This window comes from Diadema antillarum, unplaced genomic scaffold, assembly GCF_040938485.1.
Source record: "Diadema antillarum isolate AM-2024a unplaced genomic scaffold, OU_Dant_1.0 seq00000187_RagTag, whole genome shotgun sequence".
NCBI lineage: Eukaryota > Metazoa > Echinodermata > Echinoidea > Diadematoida > Diadematidae > Diadema > Diadema antillarum.
In genome coordinates, this window is record NW_027271251.1 from 317,337 (window position 1) to 338,390 (window position 21,054).

The window sequence follows — 21,054 nt, forward strand, 5'->3', positions numbered from 1 at the left end:
GCGACTGCTTCAGTCGCGTACATCAACATACATGTCATACACACGAAAGATATGTACACTTACCTCTCATGCATTGTATGCTGGATCTCATGGCTTATGCATACGCGCATCAACAGCTTTTTGGATGCATTTACAGACAGGTAAGTCACGAATCTGTCATTTAGCAAGTTTCTTTGCAGGAAAATGAGCCTTGGCTTGCTAGTGCAACCTTCAGGAATCTTCAGCTAACTGAAGGAGGCAGACTTATCCAGAAGAAGAACATGTGGTTCCTTCTTTGCTCATACAGCCTGCCACATTCCACAGCCCCAGGGACACAGGGTTGACATGCCAGCCAGCGCGGACGCCGGCCGTTCACATGCCTGTGGGAGTCCGGATAGTCCCAAGCGCGCTGCGGAGAGGAGAGCTGAATTAAGCTTCACAGAGGTGTGAAGATTCTAACGTTTAGGGCTTATTCTAATTCCATATAGGCCTATCGTTAGAGAGGTTCCTACACACGGACGAACAGACGGTCGGGCTAATATCTTGAATGTCAGCTATACGGTACATAAAGATAAGATTAGGTGAAGACTAGGTTGTTGAATTAAATGCTGATGATGGCAATTCGGCAATCATGCACTTTTGAATAAATTAATAAATTTACTGAATAGGGATAGATTTCTAGGGAGGATCAGGTCACTGGGATTATATTATTGCCATGCCAGATGGGGTCAAGATTTTCTACCTGCCGTGCCTAGCTGTTGAATGTCGTATCCCATGATCAAGTGTCAGTGAGCCACCATGAACTCGCAGCTCAGTGTGCCTATAAATGAAAATGACTGAAAATATTTCTAGTCCTGGCGCTACATGTAGTTAACCGCACCAGTGACCCCAACACGTAGACGTACTAGTTACAGCACTCCCGCGACAAGCTGGTTTAGGCACTAGTTTACTTTCGCACCTGTTTGTCAAATGGCCTCCAAACATGCACAAACCCACCCTTGTTATTCAGCTAAAATACATGCATTCAAGTCTCCAAAGTGGAATAGAAGTTAAGTTTAACATTTTTAGTATTTACAAGTGTTGGAAAATCCTTAGAAAATCTTTATTGCTTGAAATGCTCCTCTGTACACAAGCACAGTACTATACACTCAGCGCACGCACTAGGGTCGATCATTTCTTGGTCTTAATGTAGCCACACAGCGGCTTTTTCTATGGTGCGTTGAAAAGCTAAAATTTATTTTTCTCTTTTCCTAGTCGGCCAAGTCTTGCGTTTGTGGTTGTATAGCTTCAAAGCGGTTGAGTGTGTGCGCGAGTGTCTGCTTCAACTTACACAGGTAGAATCTATTCCTAAATTCCCCTTTCCTTCTTATTAATCATTTCTGTGTGGTTTCCTCTTGTCTAACTTTCTCAATTTCCTATTTAGCTGCATGTACTTTCTACCTATAAATTGTTCTTTGTTTCCTTCATGGGTTGTTTTTCCCTCCAACTACAAGGTCTTTCCTTTCTATCCTATGCAATATGTATCTTTTTCTTGTGTGTCTTTCTAATGAATTTTTTTCTTTATTTCCTTTTCAACCTGTATAATTCTTTCTTTCCTTCCTATTCGTCTTTGCTTTCATCCAGTTTTGATTCATCATTCATTCTATCAAATTCTACCTAGTGCAGTTCTGTTTCAATCTATATTTTGTCTACTTTCCTCTTTTCTGTTCAAACATATCCATCTCTGCCTTGCTTTCCTAAATAATGTAAGTTTCTCTTCCTTTCCTTCCATCAATATATTTTAGTGTACTCTACAGATTGTAAACCTTTTGATTAATTTTTTGTCCAGTTTTTTTAAATATTTTCTTTCATTTCCTTTTCCCCTTTTCCTTGCCATATATAGGCTTTATATTCTTTGATCCTTGTCTTATAACCATATTTTCCACAATCTTCTTTCATTCACACACATACGTGTCACACACACACTCACACATATGCACACGCGCGTGCACACACACACACACACAACACCCGCAAACAATCCCAATCCTCAATCACTACTGCGACTCGGTACAAGCTGAGAAAAAGGCTGAAAAAGCATTATCTTTTTAATAGTGCATGGATGTTGTGCAGGGGCCATTGTAAATTTGTATGAGATTTTCTTACTACCGTTGAACCTCTCGTATCCAGACAAGTCGGCAAGTCGGGACCGGGGCTCATCCGGATAAGGGATTTGGCCGGTTGATACGGGAGACTCAATGCTTCTATAAACATGTACTGATGTAGCCCATTGTAGTACCACATGTAGTAATGTGTATACTGCAACCTTTTCATTGTTGCATTTGGGGATGTTTCGGGATGTTGAAATGTCTGAAGGTAAGCAATTTGGAAGGAAATTTGATGCAATGTATGTTAATCATATTGGAAATAATATGTAATTCATGTGTGTTTGGGTAGGAGTTCTCAAGGAGTTGGGAATCCCCCTTTCTTCCCGTAATTATTAAAAAAAAAAATCACGGCGAGATTGCGTCCGGATAATAGAGAGATCCGGATAAAGGGAGGCCGGATAATAGAGGTTCAACTGTAATATAAAAAATATTTTTAAAGGATTTGACCACTAAATGTGGGGTGTTGTTAGCTAATTATGTGAAGTTCATCAGCCATAAACCACCGGAAACTTGCCATGCAACACTAACTAACTGATCAAAGTATTTTAAGAATGACAGTAGGCCTATCTCTTTGATGGGTAATTCCATGAAGTTGGGGCAGTGTCCATGTAGCATCGTGATATTTAAAAAATACATTTCAGCATAACTCAATATTAATTATGCTATACATTTATTGTTTGTAGGCTTTACATTTGCATTGAGGCCACACATTTTCATGGAAATTTTGTGCCATTTAGACTCAATTTTGATGAAGTTATATATGTAACAGTGTCCTGTAGCATCGTGACGTGTCCATGTAGCATCGTGATATTTTAAAAGCTGGTCCTAAGAGACAAATAATGGTAATTAGCTTGACCCAAATTTGATGCAATATGCATATTTACAAGATATGAATGAGATAGCTGAATATCTCAAATTTCCTGTACACAGTTTTAATTTTAAATGAAAATTACAAAAAGTATCACGATGCTATGCTATGTCCTTTTTTGTGACATTTGGTGGACACCGCGTAGCATAGTGACACATTGTGTAATTTTCTTGTAAAAGTAAAACTGTGGAAAGGAGAGTTAAGATATTTAGCTATCTGACTAATCTAGTAATTATGCATATTATATCAAATTTTGGTTGAGCTAATTGCATTAATTTGTCTTTAGGACCAGATTTTAACTATCACGATGCTACATGGACACGTCACGATGCTACAGGACACCGTTACATATCGTTTTAATAACTTCATCAAAATTGAGTCTGAATGGCACAAAATTTCCAGGAAAATGTATGGTCTCAATACAAATGTAAAGCCTATAAACAATATATGTATAGCATAAATATTAATTAGTATTGAGTTATGCTAAAATGTCACACTTTGTGCCCAACTTCACGAAATTACCCTGATATGGATATTTGATACAGTGTCAGATACACAGTCTAATGTGGATCATGTACACAGCTGTATATCACAAATCATGACCTGAATGTATGTGTCATATCTTGGCGAGCAACAAGCAAATTGAAAAGAGCAAATAGAGATTAAAAAAGAAAACAGAGTGAGAAATATACAATGTGTATCAAATAAAAAAAAGGTAATCCAAATTTGGAAGGCTACTACATGTATTTCATTATTGTCAAGTTTGGAGAGCACAATGTCTCACTGCATGGATGAGATCTGTACATGAAAGTGACCAAATAGGCCAGCTTGTGCCGGTATTAATGCAGGTTTATAAATAGGGTTTGTGTTTAGGGTTTCTCCTTACATTTTATGGTTCATAACCTTTAACATGGCCAACTGTCCGATAGCTTAGTCACTCCTACAGAGGCCTACCCATACAGTCCATTTGTCTCTGTTCATATTTAACACATAGCTTGCAGCGACAAACCTTGGATGATGGTTTAGCTGGTATGGGAAGGACCAAGTTATCAACAACGTGAATACATGTGTATATGGGTAGAAGAACTTGCAGTCACTATTTCATGAATATTCATGAAGCATGTACTGTATTCTTAGGGTTGAAATGAAAGCTTCTCCCCAATGTTTGCTGTACTCATTTGAAATTCTATCTTCCATTATTCATGAAACAAAGATCCACAATATTTCATGTGCAATTTGCCATTATATTTCAGAGGTTATGATTTGAATTTTACATTGTCTATTACATATACGGTACATTATGTAACAAAATGAATTTTTTCCCTCTGAGAATATATTTCAGACACATGCAGATCAGCTCTCAGCTCTTATTGAATTCAATTCCAGTAATTTTGTCATTTATAAGTAATTTAGTGTCTTAAATATATTCCACTTCACAGCAAACATCATTGAATGTACTGTGCACAATGTGCCATATGTGACTGTGCATCACAAAACGAACAAAAAGTTGCACCCCTTGATTTTATGTGAGGACTCAAAAAAGGTGAAATGGGTCAATTGAGTCAATCTCAAGTTTTTCATATTTTCTGAAAGAGCTATTCTTCTACATTATTCTTTAGTTGGGGATCATAGCATGAATGGGAAAGTGTGTTTCCAGCAGTTTTTCTACAACTTATTTGTGGGGGAGAATAGAATGATCAGGTATCTCTTTTCGTTTCTTACAATCCTTTACACACTCCTCACTTTCAAGTCTCATAACTTTTGAAAGGATAACTGTACTGCTTTGAAAGTTGGCATATTAATCATGGACAGAATGTGTTAATAGAACATGCTCAATTTCAGCTTAATCTGATAATCCCTTCATTGTTGTTGCTCCCGTGGTGTACATCCAGTGTTTTGTCCCTTTCATTGCACAGCTAGCACAGCTTGGTAAAGATTAAGTGCTTGAATAGACCCTGTACTTCAGAGCCTCTTTTCTCAGTTCACACTTTTCCAGAGTGTATGCTCTCTTTCTAGTATTTAAATAGGTTAGGAGAGTCCATTTGAATTGAGTTATACATCATTTTAAAGCTTAGAGTCTGCTCTTTAAGAATCTGCCCTCAACCAAAAATCCATGTCTGGCGACTTTTTGTTGGTTTTGTGATGCAGGGTCACATATATTCATTATGTCAAGTTCAATAAAAAGACCATTTTATGCAATGTTATGCTCTGACTGTGTTTTATTGAATCGCTCATGTGATCTTCAGCTAAGAATGTTCTTGCATCCACTGACATTTTAATAGTACAACACAGAATAAGAAGTTGCAAATTTCATTGCAACTTTCCCACCCTTTATGCATATATGTTATGTACACACACAGACACAGACCCAGAAGCAGTTGAAATGGGATTCTATCATATGCACACACATCCAAACACAAACAACCAATTAAAAAAAAAAAAAATCTTGTAAAATAAGTCACAGAATCATAGAATTGCATGTACATGTACAAGTATGTATTGTACATTATTGTGACAATGCATAAGGCCACAATTTGCAGAAATCTGAAGGGTTAGAGAGGAATTGCTGTGTAACTGTCATGTACAGAGTTCCAAGGACAGACTGACAGAAACATCTATTATTATTATTTATTTTTTTTTGTATTATATTCATCCAAATGCCCAAATACGTATAAAAAATTCACACCTATGTACCCCCGGACATTCCCGCACACTTTGATACATAAACTGGTACAAAATATATGATGTACGGGCATCCCATTTTGTTAATGAATGATAGAAAGTATATTCCATCATCTTCGTCTCTACACAAAATCAAACATTGGAAATACAGACATACAATACAATGTACACACCTTTTTTTTCACACTTCAGTATGATACAGAACTCCTCACACCTTGCAAAATATAAAAATGCATGTGGACACTGCTTGACAAAAGGATACATTCTACGTTTCGTTGTGTGGAGTGTTATTTGACATGGGTGACTATGTATCTTTCACATAGAGAGGCTGCTGCATTTGGTCACTCAAATGGAAGACATACACAGTATTTAAGTGCATTTGACCAACAAACCATTGTGAAGCCAACTCTATCATAAATATTTCTCATAATTTGGGTAATCTTGTTCTTGTACAATAATTAAGTACTGTAAAAGAAAATTTACTATCAAATATGACAACGCATTAATTGCTGACTATCAATGTGCAATTTGCTTGTGATACTGGAATCACTGCAATCACCTTTTTAAAGTGGATGGCTAGTACCTAATCAGTGGGAATGCTGGGGGATGATTGTTCCAATCCTTAGTGGATTCATTTAGGAGTACATTATATATATTGTGTGAAAATTATTTGCTTCAGATTGGTCTCATATTCAAGTAATGTGCAGTCCAATGTTTCCAGGTTAGCATGCCTGTACAGTGTCGGGCGATCGTTAACGGGCTGTTAAGGATCGCCCCGTCACTGTACAGGCATGCTAACTTGGAAACATTAAACTGCACATGAGACCAATCTGAAGCAAATAATTTCCCCCCAACAATAGATATATAATGTACTCTTTAATGAATCCACAAGTATTGGAACAATCATCCCCCAGCATTCCCACTGATCAGGTACCAGCCATCCCCTTTAAAGTCGAGACTACTAATCACTTTTATACCATGTGTATCATAGTCTTCACACACTAATACAGAGCATACAATGAGTACAACAAATTGTAGAAGTCACAGTACACTTACAAATTTTCTGTAATGTGGAAGTCTATAGGCTCTTTGATTCAAAATGCATTTAGTTTCAGCTTTTGCACTTCATCATTTTAAGAAACCCAGCTTTGAAAAAAAATACAAAAGTCCTCTACTCTTCACAATTGAATACAACACTGGTGATCACTGGTTACCGGTAATCACATGACTTTATATGCTGCTACAGATCAATACATTGTATTAAACAAAAAGCATGGCCCTGAGTGACATCATCCTAACTAGTGTACAATTTGCACTTCAAATATAAGCAGACTTGTACTTCCTTTGTCATACAGGATTTTGTTTTGTACAGAGTGGGAAAAATGGAAACTTTTGGAACTCATTCATAAATCTTTCCTACAATAAGGCAACCATGCAGTATCTGATAATACAGCGATACAAGAAATGGGGATAACTACCCTACATGCTTCCATATCAGCTACTATTTTGTTTGTGCTCAGGATATACAACAAAGTATCACCCTTGAGTGAAAAAGAAAACATGTCTACAATCAATTCTTAGAGCAGACATTTAAAGGACAAGTTCACCTTCATAGACATGTGGGTTGAGTGAATGCAGCAATATTAGAAGAATACATCAGTGAGAGTTTGAGGAAAATCGGACAATCCGTTCAAAAGTTAAGAATTTTTGAAGTTTCTGCTCAGTCACGGCTGGATGAAAAGACTAATATAGCTTGTGATGTCACATGTGTACAATGATATAAAGAAAGAATAAAGAAAATTACACATATTTCCATTTTTCTTGCATAACAAAAGAACTCTTGACTTCTCTCTTTCAGAAGGCAGGGGGAATAATACTACCCTTAACATACGTCAGTAACAAGTCGAAGAAATGTGCACCTTTTTCAAAAAGTAAAGTTTTGTGAAATTCTCTTTTTATTGTCCTTATATTGTTGTACGCATGTTACATCTCACATTGTAGTAGCCTTGTCATCCAGCAGTGACTGTGCAGATACTTTAAAAATGTATAACTTTTGAAGGGATTGTCCGATTTCCCCCAAACTTTCACTGATGTGTTCTACAAATATTGTTGCCTTCACTCAATCCACATGTTTGTGAAGGTGGACTTGTCCTTTAAATCTGACCTAAAAAGGGGGAAAAAATAAAAAAAATACTAAAATTACCTAATAAACAAAAGCAACAACCACAAAAGCATAACAGAGCATATAGGAATGAAGTGTGTGGAAGTATACTGGTACTGTACGTTCAAAGAAAGGAAATCAAAATTTTTGAGGTCTTGACCAGAAGGGGGAAGAAGGTGGGATGAAGTTTGGCTTTCTTTAGTGGGAGCTCATAAATTGAAAGGGTAGTAATAGAAACAACTTTTCTCCCAAGGAACAGATATGATATAAACTGGAGGTTTACAGCAACATTCAATTCCCAGGGCTTTCTTGCCTACACTTCATTGATATTGATCTCTCACAGCAGCTGAACACAAGGTATGGCATTCTGTTTTATCTCAAAGGCATGGGATGACAATGGAATGAATGGACTTCCGCATGACAAGTTTATTTCTTCTTCTTTGATTCCGTAGACTGTATGCTCTCTGTGTCATCTTCAAATACGTACATGTATCCCTGGCACATCATGAATATTGAGGTACCTATTGTAAACAGAACAACAAGGTTACATAGACAAATGTTACCCAGGTAGGCCTGTTGAGGTATTAAATAATGCATTTTACCTTCTATCACTCTTTTACCAATCCTCCAAGAAATTTCAAAAATGTGCACTTTAAAGAGAAGGACATAAACATGTACCAGAATATGTTCATCAATTGCCAGTGCTTAGCAATGATCTGGCCCACGGTCACAGGTACATGACACTGCAAGTTCCATGTGGTCTAAGCATGTTTCTGGAATGATCAGAGTTTTGTTTTTTGTTTTTTGTTTTTTTAAATTGCAGTTGTGCAAGTGTGCAAAGCAAGTCTGCTTCACTTTGTAATTGCCTGATGAGAGTTTGAAGAACTTTTCGTAGACGTAAATAAAGAGCATTTCTAAAAAGACCTACATACAAAGACATACTGTATTCATTACTGTAATAGCAAATATTTTGATGTTTATACACTGATTATAGGATTATCAAGTGTGATACAAACATGTATGCAATTGCAAGACTTGAGTGTCTGCCACATGAGAAAGGATGAGTGATGGTAGATTACCTGAGATAACCAAAGGAGCAATGACACCAAAGCTGAGTTCAACAGTTTCAAACACAAGAAACTCGGTGGCGAAATGGAGAAAGGCCAAAATGAAGGAAAAAAGAGTCAAGTCGTACACCCTGTAAGGAATAATGAGATTGAGATCATTCAATGTCATATCAATCAGTGTCACTGCTTTATGGAGACAAATTAATCCTTACTCAATAACCTTGCCTAGAAGTACATGTATAACTCATGTTACCGCGGTACTCCATTAAGACAAATATTGTGAAGAACATTCACAGCAGTGTTTCCTAAGCTTAGCAACTTTGAGCATCATGTCTACATGTAAGATACCATTTATTGTCATAAAATGAACATGGCTGCTCCATCTCCATATCTGAAAAGTATTTTTTTTAAATGCATAAAACTTTCCATTTTTTAAGATTTGTTATTGGCACTTGATCCATAAGAAAAATCAAATACATGGCAGTTAACATAGTACTTGAAAGGTCAACACATACAGAATGCAATATGAAAGACGCAATTCCAAATAACATTAATTGGACAAATTACCTTTAAGAGGCACTGTTGAAATAGGCCTGCTTAGAATATTACAATCCCATAAGTTAAAGTGAATATAAGGCGAAAATAATTCGAGAATCTGTCTTTGCTTACGCTCTGTTTCTGATGTCATAAGCACACATCATTCTCACAGCTCCTGCAAGAAGTGTCCAAGTCCCAAAGAGACGTCCTAGTATAGCATTCACTGCAGATAGGTGAAAAGAACAAAAAATATGAAGAGTTACATAACCATTGACATAACAAATGTTTGCTGTGTGTGTGTGTGTGTGTGTGTGTGTGTGTCTGAGTGTATCCATAAATATATGTGTCTGTGCAATTTCCGTCATGTGGAGTTATACATGTATCTGCACCTTGCAGAGACTTATAATTCCATGTGGACTCACTAGGCCTCAATGCTCATATCTCATAATGATGGAAATTAATAAAATCTAGGTAACAAACAAAGTTAATTAAGAATTCCACCATTAATGTCCATAAATTTATTGTCTGCTGAGAACCAGGAGAGTTTTATCACAATTTTGGGTGGTATTGAGTTATTGTATCACATTGTAGAGCTTGATGTCCTCCACAGTATGGTGTAAATTTTAAATTATTTTCATTTTCAATAGAATGTTGAAAATCAACACGACAAGGGCACTATTTTACCCAATATTTGAAATAATGCTTTTAAATCTACCCACTTTTGATTAAATAAAGTTTTTAGTTCATGGAATGTTATTGTTTGCTTTTATTTACACTCAAATCTTAGAATGCAATGGCACTCCTAAGGTTCTCAGCAGACGATACATATAATCGCAGCCATAACGTCAATCAGGCAGTCAGCATACTTCATGAGCCTTTTACTTTTCAACTACGGAAGTACTTCTTGCAAATGAAAATTAAAAAAAAAAAAGAAAAGGGGAATTTTAAGAAAATGTGCTGGGACATGCACACACTTGGCATACTTTTTTATCATATGATGTAGAAAACATGGAAAGATTTGTTGGGAATTTTCAGTAACTTTTTCTTTTTGGTGCCAACTCCCAAAGTCTGGATGCACCTCATACATGATACACGAATGCCCCAGATCTTTACGGTCAAAGTGAATTGACCGTTTATGATTTGTCCAGCATTTTGCATTATTTTATTGATGTACATGTATATGTGCTTGATAGATGAGAAACAAAAGTCCAAAATGTTTATGCGAGTTGGTAAGTGCACAGACATGATATTCTATTTACACATCTGCTTTCTCTTCTATAGGAGGCAGAGTAGCAGTCAAGTTTTCTCCAAGGAAAAGGTTTTCCCGAGAATCCATTGGGAAGATCAAGAGTGCTGAAAGAATGTAATTCCTCAAGAATTAGAACTTCTTGCAGTTTGGTAAATCTTTGGTAAGTACAGAACTCTTCATTCTCACTTTGAGCTTTGAATGTTGTTTGCACACCATTTCTCAATGCTAATTTTCACCTTGGGTTTCATACATCTCACTAAAGACTTTTGATATGGCACATACTTGCCAGTTCCTCGATAACATACAAATGAAATGGTCCAATATGAAATTTCAAAATCATGGAACACAATGGGGTTACCCTGTGAGATAGTTTGCAGCTATGATATCCAGAAAGAAATGGAACTATTGCATAGATAGGTATCAATTTCTTCCCTTGACTCAATACTGTTTTTCTCTTCAAGGCAGATATTGTCCCACCCTCCTAAATTTGAAAGTATGCCTCTTCATAGATTACATGCCGTGGAATTACATGCTGTACAGTTGCAGAAAGAGAATAAGCATTTGTCAATGCTCTAATTTGTAGCTGATTTATGTGATGCTATTTCTTATGAGGACATTGCTTAGCAACACTAACAGAATGTTACGATGCCCTTTGTAATCATTTTGACCAAAATTGATTGATAGTAATTCTGTATATGCCGTATATTTCGTGAGGTTTTTATTTTCATGAATTTCGCGAGTCTGGTGCTATTTGCGAAATTAACACACGAAAATGTGAACTCTAGCTGCCGACATGAATGCGACCTGCATGCATACATTTTTCTGTTCATCAATCTGTTATACATCCCAATTGCGAATTTAACCACTCGCGAAGTTGTCGGGAAGTCCCGATTCGCAAAAATTTAGACTCGTTTAATATATGGTGTATACAGTATGTGGGAAGAATTACTCAACTCACTAGATGTTCCCCTACATTTTATAATCTATATGATTGTCTGAGAAAAAGTACTGAGGGAAAATTTCTTTCAAATGTCATGAAACTGCTGTGTATCAGTTTATACAGGAATATACATGTAGGTAGTGATTTACTGGTCCCCACTGTGATACATGCATATATGTCTGTCACTGCAAGTACAGACGAAAATATACAATTTTATATAACGCGTAATTAGATCCTTGTCATTTGATTGGTTGTGTGACATTGATCATTTGTGGCATTTCACTATGATGTAATCATCCATGCAATTGTGGCTCCATTTACCATGCAATCTGATCCATAGGATTTGCTCCATTGCACGGTGGCCAAGAGCCCGGCACACTACGTACATAAAACGCTGACGTTTGCAGTGTTTGTATGTGGCAGCATGATAGCGGAAAGCGCTCAGTGGGCACTCTCTCAATCTCAGATTCTCTCTTTCTAAATAAATTAAACATCAAATGACAAGGATCTACTTCAGGCATTTTATAAAACAAATGTTTTTCATCTTTCACGTCGTGAAATATCCTGTCCATTGCACCCATAAACATTCATTATTTGTATGCTATTGGTTCAATGTCAATTTTGAATGTCCCTCACAGTCCACAGGATTCACCCAAAAAGGCAAACAAATCCTGTAAAGATGGGGGGAGACATTCAGAAGGTACTAGAGCAACTTGTGAACAGGAAACAAGAAACTGTCAGGGCTCTAGAGCAGCTGATAATGATAGAGCAAAATGCTCAAAGCGCCCTGAAGCAACTCATACAGATGGAGAAAAACAGCAAGCAGCCACCAGAGCAACTCATAGAGATGGTACAAAGCACTCATACAGCATTAGAGCAATTCTTGGAGATTGATGGAGACACAGGAGAGGCACCAGAGCAGCTCCTAAAGGTAGAGATGATAGAAGAGGAGGAACCATATGAACTCGTGGAGATGGAGCAATTCTTGGGTATAAGACCAGACACTGAGAATGTGCCTGGTGGGCGCATAAATGCAGAGGAAACTGAACAGGCACCAGAGGAACGTATGGAGGTGGAGCGATTCATGGAGATGAGACAAGAGACAGTCCATGGACATGAGCAGCTTACAAACATGGAGCAAGACAGTTCGGCACCTGAGCAACTCCCTGAGATGGCACAGGACACTGAGAGAGAACCAGAGCAGTTGAAAGAGACGAAGTTGAAGCAAGATGCTGCCAAGGCACGAGAGCAATTTGTACCACCAGAACAAGGCAGTATGACAGCATCAAAGAAAGTCCAAGCCTCCAATGGTAAGAGCTACTGTATAAGCTGTTATTTTTGCGAGGGTTTGATAGTTGCAAATTTCACAAATCGCAGTTGGATCGCGAATTTAACAACACGCGAAAATGTCTCTGTGCACTGTGTTAATAGAGCATTAATGTTAGCGTCGGTGTCGATTTGCGAAAATAATCGCGCGAAAATGTCTGTAACCTCGTTATTCGCAAAAATATCTGTACACGAAAATAACAGCACAGTATGGGGCAATTCTACTGTGACGGACATTAGAGCTGGACATTTGTCTTTAGTTTTCTCATTTCCTTTGATGATGTCTTTCATTGTTATGGATCACATATCGTCGGCTGAGAATGATAAGGGCGTTAAGTTGCCACTAAACCCATAGTGTTCATGACCACTTAACGCCCTTCTCATTCTCAACAGACGATATATGGGTCATTCTTCACTAAGTGTATATTTTGGTGTCCCTCTAGTTTGAAGGTAATATGTACCAAAAAATAAAAGGTAATTTCAATACTATCTGTTCTGTTTACGACGACTTACATTCATGAAATTAGGATAACATGCAAAAAAGGGGATGAATTGTTTATCCTGACTTATTATCTTAATTTTCCAATATCCGTACCACTCAAAACCCCATGTCCCGATGATACTACAAATAGCTATATTCTAATGTTGCACTTCAAGATGGAAGCATGTTTAAACGTTTTTAAATGGTTCTTTAATTCATTTCAGAGCCTACACATTGTACTATCGCATTATTAGCATAAGATATACCAATATCAAACGACTTAAGAAAAAAATGAAATTAATAATTCAAAATTGTGTGTCCTGCAATTTTTCATCATCTCTGTTACGAACATTTAGGGCGCCATTAATGAAAAATGTCGGGTACCCTAGGTATCAATATTAGTGCTACGCGATAGTTACATGCTGAAGTTGAAGAACTCATCTGGTTTTTCCCCTATTTTAATCAAGAAAGTTATAATTTAAAATTTGTGACAAAAGCCAGGTCATACCTTTATTCATCTCCGAATGCTCAAAATTACATATCAAATCAAATTAATTTATCATTTTGGTGGCATAACGGGAGAGAAGATCATACCCTGCACCAGCACACACGGTTCTTACCGCAGGTGAATGGATTAGGAAGATGATATGAGGCCATTAATTGTTGGGCCCATCAACTCCGTCACATCGTCTCTGTCACGAAAAGTGACAGAGACGACGTTGATGGAATTTCTCTTTATTACAAAATAACAATAAGTTGATATTAAAGATGCATGGTGTTAATCATATTGTAAGTCCTTTAATCACTGCTATTCATTTTTTTTTTGTTCAGTTGCATTGAATATCTAACCTTAAATTTGTTTATGCTATATTAGATTACAAAATATCATCTTCGTCAAGTCATCTCTGTCACGTCACATTTTGCATATATTTATTACTACAGTGCTGAAAATTGAAAGTTATAATACCCCCGCCAAACGAAGTTTGAAGGGGGTATATAGGAATCAGCGAACGGTCGGTCGGGCGGTCAGTCCGTTGCAAATCTTGCGTCGCGAACTACTTTCTCAGTTTTCAACCGATTCCCATAAAACTTGGCACAGATGTGTGCCTTGGGTTGTAGATGTGCAAGACGTATTTTTTGACAGTACCCAAAAGTACGTTGCCATGGTAACGGCATATTACGGGCAAAAATGGTTACAAATCTTGCGTCGCGAACTCCTCCCACAGTTTTTGATCAATTTTTATGAAATTAGGTACAGATGTTCATCTGAATATGTTAATGTGCAAGACACATATTTCCGCAGTGGCAAAAAGTGCGTTGCCATGGTAACGGCATGTTATTGGTAAAATATAGGGCAAAATGCTTCATGGCAAAACTGCTTCATCAGTGTTCTTCCAATTCTCATGGAATTCATATTGAATGTTTGTCTTAGGATATAGGCTAGCATGACACATTTCTTGACAGTGACAAAAAAGTATGTTGCCATGGTAACAGCTCACATATTATGAGCCAAAATGATGGAAAATTTTGTGTTGCAAACTACTTCCTCAGTTTTTGCCCAATTTCCATGAAACTTGGTACAGATGTGTGCCTTTGGTTGTAGATGTGCAAGACGCATTTTTCGACAGTACCCGAAAGTACGTTGCCATGGTAATGGCATATTAATGGCAGAAGATCAAGGAAAGATCTTGCGGATTTAACTACTTCCTCAGTTTTTTGACCAAAGCTTATGAAATGTTGTTTGGCGGGGGTATAACCAGTCGCTGTAGCGACATTTCTAGTTTTAAATGAAGAACCACCCCATAAAGATTGCACCCCTATTAAATGGTTTTCCCACTTTATGAAAGATTTTCCATTTCTCAGACACTTTTTCTTTCAATAATTTGCAAGGCCAAAAATATACACTTAGCAAAGAATGACCTATACATTCAATGTCTTTCTGGTCCATCAGTCCCAAAAATAACTTTACTGTCAGCAAAAATTTTTGCCAGACACATGTGACTCATTAGTGGATTTTCAGCTGCACACTTTTGAGATGTTGATTTTGGGACCGCAACCCCTTTCGTTTTTCAAAATGTTGCTATAACTGTCTTCATTATAGTGAGGGCAGCCATCTTCAAACATTTGGCTCCCATCTTCAAACATTTGGCTCTAATAATGGAAACACAGTGCACTCCCGTTACAACGAACGCGGTTTTAACGAAATTCAGGTTACAACAAAGTAAAAATTCAGACTGCAACATTATATGCTCTATGTTTTTTTATTGTTCATCTGTTCAGTTGTGACGAAATTTTGATACAACGAAAAAAATTCCGGTCCATAGGACTTCGTTATAATTGGAGTCCACTGTAGTACTCTCAAAAAAAAAAAAGAAAATGAGTGAATAATTCACTCCTTGGAAGGAGTGAATTAAATTTCACTCATTTAAGAGTGACTTTCACTCCTTGTTGTTGAGTGAAATTCACCCTTCTAAAGAGTGAAATTTGTGTGAAATGTTCATTCTTGTGATTAGCCGAGTGAAAGATAAGCTGAGTAAATTCTGAGTGAATACATAATTAAACACTATTGGTTGGGCCAAGAAACTGAGAATTTCCCCTCTAAGCCAATCACCAGCCGCAATTTCCCCGGGCTTGGGCATGGGCTGGTTTCTTACTGAAGAGCGACGCGTCACCTGTTCATGAGCATATTTATGCATAGGATCAAAGATCCTTTGGTGCATGCCGGCCAGCCATGCATTGTAATGTGCGTTCATGCGTACATACTCGGGACGTGATCATGGACAACGTGAAAAAATTTCTCACTTCAAAGAGAGTGGGAGGAGAAGTGATTCAAATTTTTGAAGGTAAGCAAACCATAGATCTAACTTGTTGAGTCTTTTCAGTATTATGGGCTAGTCTACCTCTCCATAAACGATCCTAGGCCCTAACTGTTCACAGTGTTAGATCTAACAAAGATCTTTGAGTGTTTGTACGTGCTAGGATGGGGACCTATTCTTGGATATGATGAAGTCTTTAACTTTTTAGAAATGTATTTTCTTGGCAAAGCTTAAACAAAATAGATCAGTTATGATTTCCATAAATATGATGAATGTACAATATTTTGAAAAAAATCACTCTCTATGAAATATCAGGAGCTATCTTGTTGAAATAAAAATGCATTTCAGAAAATATCGGAAGGGGAATTCAAACACTTCAAACTTCATTTTTTTTTTTTCAAATTGTTACCACGTGCATTGTCTAGACACAATAACACCGCTGGCCACTCGGCGCTGCCACGAACCCTCGAGTAGGTCTAGAAATCTAGATGATGCTACTGCGTTAGTCTCGATTTCATCCGTGCATGGGCAATTACCGGTAAATGCTCTTATAGATTTACATCTGACAAATATACAAATGTAGAGTTGGGTTTTTTTTTAAGATCATGTCCGATCTCTGTTGACAATTCTAACTTAAAGACCTAGGGCCTAAAGAGAAATAACAGTTTACCGGTTTTATACGTCATCAAAATTATAGATGATTCTAATACATAGAGTACTACGCGTAGGTCCTACACATACATGTAGTCACACGTTAGGCCTAGTGCCCTAATCTGTTATCACCAGGGGATACCCCGAACCCTCTATCATTAGGGGAACACTAAATATCACCCTAGTATATCACCGCAGATTCTTGCAAACACAATTTCTATTTGCATGGCATCTGGTTGAGCTACATTGCTATCATGGGGATTCACTGACACTGTGTTGCCAGATGGTGATCTTCATAACCAAAAATGGTGAAATTGGGTGATTTTTGGAAACCTTTGGTGATAAAATTTTAGCCTGGTAACCAAATCGATATTTGCTGATTTTGATAATTTTTTTGGTGATAGATAACCATGCAGCAGTACAATGGGGGTAGCATGTATGTCCCTATGCAGATGAATAACCAAAGTAGAATGACATAATTTTTTTCAAAAGAGTCCCATGTCATCTATCTGCTAGGTATTTCAATGGGGATCGATCATCACAATGTGTGAATGCATCGATTTTCAGCTAGAACTGTGATGTCACAGTGGACTAGCAGTAGCTAGCCACATACCCAGATGTGCATTACAGTGCACTCCCGTTATAACGAAATGCTCGAGACCGGCAGTTTTCTTTCGTTATAACGAAATTTCGTTACAACCGAACAACACATGATAAAACAAAAACAAGGAAACCGCGCATATATCATAAATAAGGAATCCGTGCATATATCATAAACAAGGAATCCGTGCATACGGGTATATCATATTCTGTTTGTTTGAATACTCATCATACACTGGAAAGCTATGTGAAATGGGATGGTACCTTTCTAATTTCATTGAAATATTACATTCAAAAGAGAGCATAAAGTTGTTAACAAAAGAGAGCATAAAGTTGTTAACAAAACAAAAAGTTAACAAAAATTGATACAACTTTTGTGTGTGTGTGTGTGTGTGTGTGTGTGTGTGTCTGTTTGGTTTCGATTAACGAACGTTTGGAATTCCTATCATTTTCGGACTAATGAACCGTCGTAAGAAGAACCATATTTCATTGTCATGTTAATAAACCTTTGGAATAACGCCAAATGTTTGTAATAACGTACCATATTTCATATCCGAACTAACGGACATTTAGATGTATCAGAATCTGTTTGTTATGTAATAAAGAACCTTTGGAACAATAAAACGAACCTTCAGATTATTGTACTGTACGAGCTGACATTTTCGGTGTGGTTTTATTTTTGTGAATTCCGCAAATCACCTTTGAACTGCTAAAATAACAACACACGAAAATAACGCGTGAAAACAGAAACATGCAAAAACAATGCAGGAAAATGAAAATCAAGCCATGCCGTGTGCCTCAGGATCGCGCCAAAATTATAGTGCCGTACAGTACACTACTAGTACTCGTAGCTAGCTACGTATGTAGGTCTAGCACACAGCCATCATGAGCTGAGCCATATGGCCATGACATAGCTAGCATTAATAAGTACAGTATGTATCCCGTCCTGCGCTGCACCCAGCTAGCCTTCAACTTGTCAACTGTGCACGCATGTCGCACATTTCAGCTAGCTATAGCTGTTTAAAGTGCGTTCAGTCTGCTCTTGCAGCTGCATTCTTGGTGTTCGCCAGTCGATGTCTGGCACGAATTTCAAAAGTCCTTGTAAACTATTTCTTTTTGATATTTGTTTTAGTTTCAAATTGAGAAAGTACTAGTACTTACACATGCAAGGTACTTTTAGTTTAGACAACTATAGTTTTTTTGTGAGAGTTCAAGTAAGTTCAGTTAGACCCTCGCAACCGCGAAATTAACAACACGTGAAAATGTCCTCCAAGTAACAATTCGCAAAAATATTTGTACGCGAAAATTTGAGCTTGTACAGTATTACAATTGCGCAAGTTCCCCTAGGAAATTGTGCGTTACACACGGAGCGAACACACAGTGATGTGAAGTGTTCGCCCATGCAAAGATGCTATAAATGTTTTTCCGCTACGTATTTTCGAAAGTGATCCGCATTTTGCTTTAACGGAGCACATTTCTTTTGTTTTTCTTTGTCAGTGGCGCTCAGAAAAGACTTCGTTATAACACAAATTTTGCTATAACCTTGTTTGTGATAAGCAGATTTTGTACCATAGATTTTAATGGGGATAATTTTGGGACCAGAAGTTTTACTTCGTGATAACTAAATTTTTTTTATAACCGTGTTCGTTGTAACAGGAGTGCACTGTATATGATTGCACACAAGATGTGGGAGTACTGTAGCACCATGGTATTCTGACAGACATTTGGATGCTAGAATAGGGCTAGAAAAGGCTGTAAAAAGTCTTTTCACTGTATTCCTAACAAGAGTCCTGCTTTGTTTCAACAATTGGCGGTCAAAAAAAGAAAGAAAGAAAAGATGAGACGTTTTGGAATCAGGCATACAAATGATGGCTGCAGTTCACATCACTTACCAACTGGATTCCAAAATTTACTGTATAGTATGTAGTAAAAAGGACTTTTTACACCATATTGGAGCATCCAAACGGCTGGGAGAATACCATGGTGCTATAGTGTCACTCACACATAATGTGTGGCAATCATATAACATGAATTTAGGTAAGTAGTACGATGTACTGTTAGTCCACTGTGAGAGCACACTTCTAGCTGAAGATCAGCGCGCTCACACATCCTGGAAATCCCCACGGAAATACCTAGCAGACGATACAGGGCTATTTCAAAATTGATTTTTATGTTATAGGCATTGAAATTTGGCAGAGATCTTATTGTAGTCATTCTAAATATGCTGATGAAACTAAAAAGTAATTACCAGCTTTGTATTGGTGCACACTTAGTATCACTTTGTGTAGACAAAGCAGAACTGCATCTTGTCTTGCAGAGATGAGTTCTAAATCCATTTCTGAACATTGTGCTTTCATGCGGCCAACAACTTCCCATTGAATGCAGGGGTGTCGAATGCTGGAAACACCGGGCCAATATCAGCGAAGGAGCCTCCGAGAAGTGGACTTACATTCACTAACCCTGCTGTAAGCTATTCTGTTGTTTTCCAAGATGATTAATGAAGGGAGACTAGTTTGAAATTGATTGAAATTTATTTTACATTCGAGAGTCTCTGTAAGAGGCTACATTAAGAGACTTGAAGCTTGGTTTGTTTGAAGTTATAGGTATTTTTTTATACTTCATGGAGCAGTTTTGGAGCTGTCTTTCCCTCTGAATATGAATGCCTTGAGGGGTTAGTACTTGCATTTAAGAAAAATGTGTACTTGCTGTATCGACAGAAGGGAAAAGCGTGCTATGATCAGTCTTGAAATGTGTAACTAGAGCTGATGCTTATGTCGAATATGTTTATTAAATGGTTTTGCACTTCAAGTTTATAATGTAAACTGGAGGGACATTAATTCACTCCATTTGTACGATGCATAAAACTTTTAAATTTTACTTATTTGCGTAGGAATTCAACATCACACATATAATTGCAAATCACTCCAAGGGGGAGGAGGTACTTCGAGAGCTGAGGGAAGGAGTTTTGACTGTTTCAAGGAGGCGTCTGCTTATCCAGATCATCGTAGCCTTTCTTGTTGAAAATGGAGGCAAAAAACTGTAAGTTTATTACTTTAATTATTGGTCTGGAATACCGATTCCCATTCTCATGTTTTGTAGTACACTTCCATGAGATAGAGCACCATGTAATTTGCCTTTTCACCTTATTTTTTTTTTTTTTTTTTGTCTTCTGAAGCATAGAAAATAACAGACTAAAATGTCCCTCCCACCTCAAAAAAAAAAAAAAGCCAAGTATAAAGTTTTGAATGAATTGATGATTGGAGCTTTAAAAATAAAGACTGATGTCTTTGTATGAAACATGTAAACAAAGTGTATGTACAAGACTCCATGCTAACTTACTTTCTTGGTAGCCCCATCGAGCCACATGTAAATGATAATAGTCATGATACTTATGATATAATGATAATAATGATGAATAAAAAATGGAAGTTGATTTACCGTGAAGTTCAATAGATATTAATCAGATCTTGTATTTTTCTACTTACTGTGCACAGCCACATGTAACCCATCTGCATGAAATTTTCATTTGTATTAACTGATATTTGGCATA

General features: G+C 37.3%; 1 protein-coding gene across 1 annotated transcript in view; it reads right to left on the reverse strand.

Moving 5' to 3' along the window:
• Positions 1-8,263: 8,263 nt before the first annotated feature.
• The window catches only part of LOC139728593 (ergosterol biosynthetic protein 28 homolog), a 62,394-nt gene continuing 49,603 nt past the window's right edge, over positions 8,264-21,054 (reverse strand). Inside the window, exons 3-5 of the mRNA XM_071639532.1 lie at positions 9,574-9,664; positions 8,917-9,035; positions 8,264-8,358 (exon numbers count right to left, since the gene is read on the reverse strand). Coding sequence (XP_071495633.1) covers positions 8,264-8,358; positions 8,917-9,035; positions 9,574-9,664 — 305 coding nt within the window. The remainder of the gene's footprint in view (positions 8,359-8,916; positions 9,036-9,573; positions 9,665-21,054) is intronic.